Here is a 10,303-nt window from a genome sequence, read left to right as displayed (position 1 = left end):
TCCATCGTGGGTCTGAACTCTGGGCCTGGGGACTGTCCCTCAGCTTTTCAGCTCAAGGCTAGCGCTCTACTACTTGAGCCACAGTGCCACTTTCGGCTTTTTCTGTGTATGTGGTGCTGAGGAATTGAACCCAGGGCTTCATGCATGGGAGGCAAGCACTCTACCACTGAGCCACCTTCCCAGCCCCTCCCTCCTGTATATTAAACCCAGGGCCTCCTGCATTGCTAAGTAAATGCCCTACCACTGAGTTACATCCCTAACCCTTTATATTTTTTACTTTGAGGCAGGGTCTTGTTAACTTGTCCAGACTCTCTGAAACTTTCCGTCTTCCTACCTCAGCCTCTAGAATAACTGGGATTACAAGGATGTACTACTACTACTCCAGCCCAGTCCCAGTTACTTCTGACCTAGTACACAGCAGGGACTCTTTGAACAAAGTCAACAAGGAGGACAATAAAGCAAACATTTCCAAAAACAAACAAACACATCGCTTTATTTTGAGACAAAAACATTGTATAAAAAAAAACTCCAGTTGTAGAAATCAGCAGACACACGACAAGTTTATATACAATACTGTACATGTGGGCCCTGCCCTTTAGGCTACACTCTGGGCAGTGTGAACTCTTGGGCACTGCCCTTACAGCTATACTCTTCTAAGAACAGGTTGGCACAGCCCCCCTGCTGGCACAGCTCCAAGGAGTGCTGCCCCAGATGGGGAGAGGATGCAGTGCCTGGCTACAAACCCCTCTGTGGCAGCTCCACAGATGGAACTCTTGCTGGGAGATTCTGGGTCAGCCCAAGCACACTCTCCTGTACCTGGCTCCCATGCAGGAAACTGTCTCTTGCTTTTCCTTTAGTCAGTTCATCTGGATGTCCTGTCTCTCTCTGGGAGGGGCACCTTGCCAAGTGTAGTGTCCATCTCCATAGCCTCCGGCCCCTTCCAGCTCAGTTCCCAGTGGGTCCTCTCCAGGGACCATGTCTGCACAGCTTGTTTCTTTGGCTTAACGGCAGGGATGGCAGGGAAAGGACTGTCCTGCTTTTTCCTCCATTCCTCTGAAGTGGAGGTGAGGGTGGTACCATCAGGCTGGTTGCCCTCCTTCGGGCTGAAACCCTTAATACTGACCCGTTTTGAGGCTGCTGGGTGGCAGCTTGTGCATGTGATGGGAGTGGTTCCCAAGGCTGGAGTTTGGGGACAGGGTAAGGGTGCCTGTCCCTGTCTCCTCAGCCCAGTTCCAATCCTTAATCCAGAGGTGCACACCTTCACTGAGTTCGCAAAAGTAGAAGAGGCAGGAGCAGCACGGCCCAGGCAAGTGGGAAGAGGCGGGGGGCAGCACTGTGACCGATGCTATGTAGAACCTCTGCATCGTCTGTTAGATGAGAAGACACAGGCCTCATGGTAAATGGCTCCACGATTTGGACTACCCCTTAGCCTTTAGGATTTTCCCAGCCCCTGCCTGGCAAACCATCTCCTATACCCATCCTTTTCAAGCAGATCCCTTCCTCATTTCTAAAACTACCTACCTGCTTGAAGTCTTTTGTCTTGCTCATTGGCATGGGCTTGAGGACTGTGAGCTGAAAGACAAGAATAGAGACAGATCAAGGATCGTGACAGGAAGGCACTGGGGTATAAGTTCCAGGTGGGCTGGCAGTGGAACTTCTCTACCATCCCAGACCACTAGGCCCACCCAGCATAGAGATGGAGGGAGAAAGCCCACAGGGACTGACACTCACTGATTTTGCCATCGACCGTCACCTTCAACTTCAAGCACTGGTTTTCTTGGTGGTAGATGGGTTTGGCTACAAGACAAACCCCCAGGAAGTCAAGTAGAGAAGTTTTGTTGGCACAAAGTTAAATAAGCCCAAATGTAACAGGTGGTCCTGTTCTCACAGCTACCTGCTCACTTTCATTTGTCTCTTCTCTCTAGCCTCTATTCTTTTTTTTTTTTTTTTTTTTGGGTCCGGTCGTGGGGCCTGAACTCTGGGCCTGGGCACTGTCCCTCAGCTCTTCAGCTTAAGGCTAATGCTCCACCACTTGAGCCACAGTGCCACTTCTGGCTTTTTTTCTTTTTTTGTTTATGTGGTACTGAGGAATCGAACCCAGGGCCTCATGCATGCAAGGCAAGCACTCTACCACTGAGCCACCTTCCCAGCCCCCTCTAGCCTCTATTCTTACATTCTTTGTTTTGTTTTGCTTTTTTCCCACATGTCCTGCCCAATGTTCAGTACAATCTCTCACTTTTTTTTTTTTTTTGTTATTGTTGGTTTTGGGGCTTGAACTCTGAGCCTGGGTGCTGTCCCTCAGCTCTTCAGTTCAAGGCTAGCGCTCTACCACTTGAGCCACAGGACCACTTCTGGCTTTTTCTGCTTATGTGGTACTGAGGAATTGAACCCAGGGCTTCATGCATGCAAGGCAAGCACTCTACCATTGAGCCACCTTCCCAGTCCCCTAATCTCTCATTCTTTAGAACAACTCTCAACTTTGGCAGAGGTGAGGAGGACATAAGACACTGTCCCAGCTGGGCACCAGTGGCTCACACCTGTAAACCTTAGCTACTCAGGAGGCTGAGATCTGAGGATTGTGGTTCAAAGCCAGCCCAGGCAGGAAAGTCCCTGAGACTCTTATCTCCAATAAACCACTTGGCTTGAGTTGAAGAGCTGAGGGACAGTGTTCAGGCCCAGAGTTCAAGCCCCATGACCAAAAAAAAAAAAAAGACATTGTCCCAGCTGCGCCCTGGTGGCTCATACCAGTAACCCTAGCTACTCAGGAGCATGAGATTTGAGGATCACAGTTCAAAGTCAGCCTGGGGAAAAAAGACTCTTATCTCCAACTAACTACCCGAAAACCAGAAGTGGCACAGTGACTCAAGTGGTAGAGTGCTTGCCTTGAGCTAAAGAGCTCAGGAGCAGTGCCCAGGCCCAGATTCAAGCCCCACAACTAACAGAAAACAAAAACAAAAAACCAAAACACACACACACACACACACACACACACACACACACACACACACACAAAGACATTATCCCTTCCATGTGTCCCAGTCTTTATTCTCCCAGCCTGAAATTAGGTCTTCCCTTTATTTGGGCCATTAAATACTAAATGACTGAATGAGCCCTAGATCCACACAAAGCTGGACTTGTAATTCTTTAAGATCTAACAGTAGCTCTCTATTACCCTAAAGATAAAAGTCCAAATTCCTAGCAGTGTTTGGGTCCCGAGGATCTGTCTGTCTGCTCTTCAAACCCATCTCTCTCTACTTCTTGTGTGCCTCCTGCTTAAGAATTCTTTGAAGAGGTTATGCTCCCTTTCTTCACATTCCTTCCTACTTACCTAGTTCCTCCACTTGTTCTAAGCTCAGCCCTTTCTCTGCCTCCCAACCTAGCACGTGCTCAGGTCATTTCCCCAAGGCCCATGCACTCATGTCTACCATATTGCACTGTTCTAGCCTATGTGTACTGTTTCCCAGCTTCTTTGAGGATAGGGAGTCTGAAGTGTTGTATTTATCTTTATGTCCACAGTGCCAAATGGATGCCCAGTATATGGCAGAAACTCACTTGACACTTGTGATGGGAATGAAAGAATTCAGTATTAGAAGGTATCCCATGTTACCTGACTCCCTACTCAGCATATACCCATCCATATACATCGTGCCACTCGCCTTGAGTAACTGCGTGCCTCCCTCCCATGTACACTCACAGATGTAGTAGTAGCTGTGCCCTTCCTTGAACTCCTTGCTCAGGATGAAAGGTGTGAAGCGCTGGATCTTCTCTGTCAGCTTCTCTGGGCCATGTTTGGCATTAGGCTTGTTGCACTGCCAACGGACAGGATCCTTGGGTCGAGGCTGGCACGCCACATACTCGGGATGCTCCACCAGGTAGAGCGTGTACTGCTCCATGTCAGCAACTGCCAAAGAGTCATCCTCATAATGTGGACATATAATGTCCAGGTAGTCATTCAACCTCAGGTGCACTGTGTAGTCCTCGTCCCGGAACCTGAGTGAGAGAACGCAGGTGGTCATTCAGAAGCCAGAACAGGCACTGGTGGCTCACGTCTGCAATCCTAGCTACTCAGGAGGTTGGGTCTGTGGTGGTTTGAAGGCAACCTCAGGGCAGAAAAGTCCAAGAGACTTTTTTGTTGTTGTTGTTGTTGGTCGTGGGACTTGAACTCTGGGCCTGGGTACTGTCCCTCAGTTCTTCAGCTCAAGGCTAGCACTCTACCACTTAAGCCACAACATCACTTCTGATTTTCTGGTGGTTAATCGGAGATAAGAGTCTCACAGACTTTCTTGCCTGGGCTGGTTTTGAACCATGATCCTCAGATCTCAGCCTCCTGAGTAGCTAGGATTACAGGCATGAGCCACCAGCTCAAGAGACTCTTTATAGTCAATTGACCAGTCCAAAAGCCTGAAGTGAAGGAGTGGCTCATGTAGTTGAGCACCCACCTTGAGCAAAAAAGCCAAGGAAGAGCTTAACGTCCTGAGTTCATCTTAATACTGGCACTGACATGCATGCATGAACATGTATACACACACACACACACACACACACAAAAACCAAGCAGTACTTTGAGCCTCTACTTATTTATGTGACTCTTTACATTTCACACTAGATTCTAAAGATTATTCTAAAACTTTTTTTTTTTTTTTTTTTGGTCAGTTGTGGGTCTGAACTCTGGGCCTGGGCACTGTCCCAGAGCTCTTCAGCTCAAGGCTAGCACTCTACCACTTGAGCCACAGCACCACTTCCGGCCTTTTCTGCTTATGTGGTGCTGAGGAATTGAACCCAGGGCCTCATGCCTGCAGGGCAAGCGCTCTACCACTGAGCCACCATCCCAGCCTGTTCTAAAACTTTAACTCCTGATATTTAGTGACCTGATCTCTTACATCTTTCTCCACCATCTTCACAACCACCACCATCTATTCATCATCCTCCAAATAGCATCCACTCAGAATCTTTCAAGTACCAAAGCCCTTTTCATAAGTCTCGAGGTATTTGCCGAAGGATGGGCTTCTAAATATTTCTGTAGCCCAGTCATCTTTCTGTTCTACTTATAAGACTTCCCCAAGTTTACACTCCCAGTTGTTCCTTTAAATGTCTATTGGCCTCAGCCTGAGGTCCTATAGGCCCATTCTGTAATCAGGATCCAGGGGACCCTTTCTCTTTGTCATATTTGTGCTGAGCCCCTCAACACAAGTCTTCCTTTCTCTTACTCCGCTCACCACCCCCCAATTCCCCTGCTCCCCACTGAGTGTCTCCCATTTCTCAGTTTTACTTTGCCCCACAACCCCTAATCCAAAACGAAGCCCACAGACAATGTCCCTCCCTGATCCTTTAGGTTAAATCATCATCATCATTCAATCAAATATCCCTGTCTTGCTACTCAATTTTATGCTCTGGTCTTTTTGTCCCTTTCTCTCAGGGCATCTCCAAATATCCCTATCTATATCCAAAAGCTACACTTTCACCTCCCTTAATGAAATGCTGGAGTTCTTAACCCTGAGATTACCTTTGCCGCCCCTCCTCCCCAGGTGGAGCCAGTTCCCCTCCCCCTAATTTATCCCCCCTCCCTCCCCAAGACCTGCAGGCTCCAGCCTGACTGACTGCCCACCAGCCCCTCCCCACCCCCAGCTCCAGACACTTGGCTCCAGCCTGGGTAGGGTCCTAGTAGGGAGAAAGTGTTCGCCACCCCCCCCCCCCCAAAGCTGGTCAGCTTCTCTGAATTCCCCCAAGCACTGCCAGCAAGAGACTCGGCAGAGCTGGCTGCCAACTTGCTTCAAACTCAAACTCTGGGCATAGGTGAGGGGGCGGTGGCAGGGGAGAGAAGGGGAGATTCGGGTTAGAGGCCTCTGAGGTGGGCACCTAGTGCCCGGTCTGCCTGACCCCCAGGAGGCCTGGCCTTGCTTGAGGCCTCTGGCGTTGGGAGCTAGGCTTACAGGCCCCTCCCCCAGCCCAGGGAAAAGAGGAGCTCAGGGAGGCTTTTAAAATTCCTCTCTGGAGAGATAAACATAGAAGCCATTTCAGAACAGGTATTTCAGCTCTAGGCCTGGCGTCTTTCCCCCATTCCCGTGACAGGCTCTGACTCATTCCTCATCCACCTCTGCTACCCGCCCCAGCACTCATGAGAACCTGTGAACATGCACCTTGTCAAATAGGGGCAGCCCACAGGACCCCAGCCCAGCACAGATTTGCTCCAGACTGGCCACTAGGCAAAGGGTGCTGGCTGATCTGAAGGAGCAAGGTACCTGACCCTCCAGAGCCAGGAAGACTAAGTGTTCAGTGGTAACATTCTTCTCCCCAGGCTGCCCCTGCCTGGGGCCTGGAGATCAGAGCAGATGCCCACTGCACTGAGTCACCCAAGGTAGCCTCACACCGCCCAGATTATTGCCACCTCATCTCTGCCCCAAGCTGGACTCAGCTAGATTGCCTACAGACTCCTCTCTAGGATAGCTTTCTTTTAGTCCTAGGTAGAGGGGTGTGTGTGGGTGAAGGGACAGGGCAGAAGCTGTGTTGTGAGGGTAACAGTCACCCACTTCTAGGGATACCATCTCCCCCATCTCCGTGGCCTGTATTTGACTACTGCTTACCATCTGGGAAAAGGGGCCGAACTGGCAACTGGCGTCAGGGAAGGCAGAGAGGGGGGGCAAGGAAGAGGCTCCTTCCTGAAAGGGAGGAAACCTGGGAGCTTGGGAACGGAAAAGGCCAGAGTTCCCCCCTCCCTACTAATGGCTTCCTGTCCCCTCCTCCTCCTTTAGCCAACACCTGGCATGGGCATAAACAGGGACTTTGCTCTCTCCCACTAGTAGAACAACAGGACTGGGTCAAGGAGGCAAAGAGCAGGCTGCAAGGAATGGGGGGCAGGAGGACTGGCTAGGCGGTCCTGGCACCCCATGGTCAGGAGTGCATTGGCTTCTGGAGTTGGCACCTGGTTTTTCTTCATCCCCTCAGCACGAGCTGGACAATGCCATCTATGTCATATATGTATACACATGTCAAGAGTAGTATGAGGCAGGCACATTAGGGTTAGGGGTGTTCTGATGACACCCCTCTCCCCCTCTCCAGCTGCAAGGCCCGCTTCCACTCTTTGTACCACCCTACACCCCCCTCTCCTGCTTTCCCACAAATATTGTTCCCATAACTTCAGAAAACTCAAGGGCAAGAACAAAGGGTCTTCCTCCCAGTGCCATTTGCCTCACAACCCTAAACCTGCCCAGGAAAAATTAACTCCTTCCTATCCAGAGCCCTTTGTAGCCTATTAACCCCTTCCATTCCCTCTGAAGCTTCCAAGACTTCTCGCCATTTCTTTGGTTTGACCATCTTAGCCTCCTGAACAGAGGACTCCCTCAACCTGCTTATGCACAGCATCTTTCTCACACCACCCCAAAAGACCTCTTGTGGGGGGGGGCTCTTCAAAATCACCTTAAACACAGAATGAATGCTAAATCCCCCAAGGCCCAGATCTCTCCTGAGGGTCTTTGCAGGGTTAAGGAATAATCTGCTCACTCCTGGTGTCACATCAAGTACCTGTCAGTATGGGCAGATGCCCAAGTGGCACACCAAGAGGGGTACAGTAGTTTCAGGGTGGGCAGCCTACAGAAAGAGCCCTGGGGTCTATGGCAAATGGCCTACACTCAAGTCAGGTACGCAGAGCGTGGGTCCCTCACTTGTGAGTGTCAGGGGTGCCAGAGGGCAGGAAGGGAAGGGCAGACATAGCGCCTGTGCAAGTAGATGCGGGCTGGCTCCTGCCCGGGGTGCAGGGCAGTGCTCCTTCCGAGGGTGAAGTGCCAAGCGAAAAACCTACAGAATCCCTCCCACCTCTGGCCACTTCCCCTAGGCTCAGGTCAGAGACAGGCCGGGACAGTTAACCTCGGGAGGGGCAGTGCCAGCCAGGCGCTCAGCCTGCCAGCGGGAGACAGGGCTTACTTGGGATTTGAACTGTTCCAGAAGACGGTGTGGCGGTCAGCAGCGGCCAGACTGCAGCACAGACCCAAGAAAGGGGCCCAGAGCAACTCCATGGCGCAGGGCCAGGCCGGGCCGGGCGGGGACGAGGGGCTCCTCGGGGTCTGGGTTCCCGCTGGCTTCTGCACGGCACAGTCAGCACCGCGCTCACAGGTCTGGCCCCTTCTCCAGGCGACTCCGCCTTTTGGGCCGGCGCCGCCCGACACCGCCCCGCCCCCGCCCCGCCCGGCGCGCGGCTGCCCCGGGGCTGGGGGGCTGGGGAGGTGGAGGAGGGGAGGGCGGGAAGGCCGGAGCGGAGGCCTGGGCTGCGGGAGGGCCGGGGCCGGCTTCCCCGGCCCGGCAGATCGCCACCGAGCCGCGTGTTCTGTGACTTGAGCGGGGGGCTGCGTGAAGCTTTCTGTGGACTTTGTAGGACTGCGTGCAGTCGCGTGCTGAAACGAGGAGGAAGTCGCGCGTGTGGGCCCGCGAACGCGCGAGCGGGAGCCGGAGCCGCAGTCGGCTCCGTAGCGCCCGGCGCCCGTCTCGCCGGGGTGGAGAGGACTCGCACATCCAGGCTGGGCTCCCACACTTTCCTCCTCCATCCCCCGCCCCCCCGGACTCGGCGCATGGCCGCCCCTCCCCCCCCACGCACGCACGCCGCTGTTTGTTTTTGTTGGGTTTGTCAATGTTGTCTTTGTTCCAGAGATGGTGTCATCGCCTCGGTGCCCGGAATAAAGTGCGACCCTGTGTGGAACGTGTGCGGCCGGGGTTGGAGGCACCTCTGCCGGCTCTGGAGAAATACGCGGGACCCCGGGCTTGAGACGGGGGTGGGGGGTCCGCCCTTGTTTCCAGTTGTTCCCAAAAGACCCTAACGACCCCGTGTGCGCGGGGCGCGGCGCGGGCGCGTGGGGAGAGTGGGCTCTGGCAGGGGGCCTGGGGGAAGCTGAGTCCCGGGGCGACAGAACTGTAACAAACACTTGTACATCTGGCGTGCGTAAATACGTGCGATGGCGCGCATGTGTGAAAACATTTGTGAGTAAGATCACAGCGGCGCGTGTGGAAGCGTGTGAAACTTACGCATGCTAGTGTTTGTGAACAGTGCGTGCGGAAGGGAAGCGGGCTTGGGCGTGCGGTGGGGGGAGTGTTGGGGGGTGTGTTTGGGCCGCATCTCGAGGCTGGGCGTTTGGATTTGGCCCCGGCGTTTCAGCTGGGTCCCCCAGTCCCCGGCGCGAGTCCCGGCTCCGCTCCCCTCCCCCGCGCCGTGTAAACAAACTCGCTGGAATTCGCCTCTCGGGGCTGTTCTGCTGCCGTCTGGGGGGGGGTGGGAGGGCGGGTGGCGGCTCCTCGGGTGGAGAGGGCGGGCAGGTGTTTGATTAGGTTGGTGCAAGTGTCTGGAGCTGGAACGTCGTGTGTTCGGTGGTGTATGTGGATGGATGGATGGATGGATGGATGGATGGATGGATGGTGTGTGTGTGTGTGTGTGTGTGTGTGTGTGTGTGTGTGTGTGTGTGTGTGTGTGTGTGTGTCCGCCCTCTCTTGCGGCTGCGCAACAAGGGAAGCTGTGGGCCGGGATGGGGGTGGGAGGCAGCTTCCTTATTTCCCAGGCCGTTTCATCCTCCTCTTTTACGGCCAGGCTTGGCGACAGCCCCCTGTAATTACCCGGAGCCGGGACGCCGCGGCAAGTCCGGCGCTGACCCGCTGGGAGGAGCCGGCGGCGGGGGGCGGCCGGTGCTGGCCTTCGCCCTCGGCCGTGGGCTCGGGCTGCGGGAGGTCCGCTTCGCCGCGTTGATCATAAATATTTACCGAGCCGTCCACGAGCTGCCGGGTCACGGTCGGGCTTTGCACACCGCCACCCGCGTGTGCACCTGCCGGAGGCGACGTGCCCAAGCCCCACGTAGATCGGAGGCGCGGCCGGCCCCACCCGCCCAGGCCGAAGTCTATCGGCCGATACGCCACGGGGTCACACCTCACGCGCTTTTTGCTCATCGGGGGTGGACACCTGGGTGTCGGTCACCCCCGTGTCCCCCGTGGGAGCACCACGTCCCAGCTCGCGTGTTCCAGAGACTCGAAGCTCCATGAAGGCAGGGATTCGGGCTGGTGCCCGGCCGCCTTGCCAGCGTCTGGCACAGCTGCCAGCACGTGTGGTAGACGCTCAGTGTTTGGGGAGGGAGGAGGGCCCGCACCGTGCAGGGCGAGCGCAGGGCTGGTGCCAGCGAGGCCCAAGAGCGGCCCGCCCTGGAGGAGACGGTCCCCAGGATTCCCTCTTCTCCCTGACCACCACGACGGGGCGAGGACGTGTGGGGTCCCGCGCAGCGCGGCTCAGGCTGGGCAGGTTCTGGCTCGCTGGGCCCAGCCTGGCGGGGCCACGTCC

At 54.7% G+C, this 10,303-nt stretch overlaps 1 protein-coding gene across 1 annotated transcript; it reads right to left on the bottom strand.

Annotated features, from left to right (window-relative positions):
- Nucleotides 1–465: 465 nt before the first annotated feature.
- LOC138815496 (ephrin-A1-like) lies at nucleotides 466–8,094 on the bottom strand. The gene is made up of 5 exons (XM_070004932.1): nucleotides 7,918–8,094; nucleotides 3,695–3,990; nucleotides 1,732–1,797; nucleotides 1,522–1,572; nucleotides 466–1,367 (listed from the first exon to the last, which is right to left on the bottom strand). Exons 1-5 carry the CDS (start codon nucleotides 8,007–8,009, stop codon nucleotides 1,261–1,263), a joined length of 612 nt encoding a protein of 203 aa, XP_069861033.1. The 5' UTR covers nucleotides 8,010–8,094; the 3' UTR covers nucleotides 466–1,260.
- Nucleotides 8,095–10,303: the final 2,209 nt, after the last annotated feature.

The sequence above is a fragment of the Dipodomys merriami genome, unplaced genomic scaffold, assembly GCF_024711535.1.
Source record: "Dipodomys merriami isolate MVZ:Mamm:240054 unplaced genomic scaffold, mDipMer1.0.p SCAF_644, whole genome shotgun sequence".
Taxonomy (NCBI): Eukaryota; Metazoa; Chordata; class Mammalia; order Rodentia; family Heteromyidae; genus Dipodomys; species Dipodomys merriami.
This window is presented reverse-complemented; position numbering and strand designations above follow the sequence as displayed.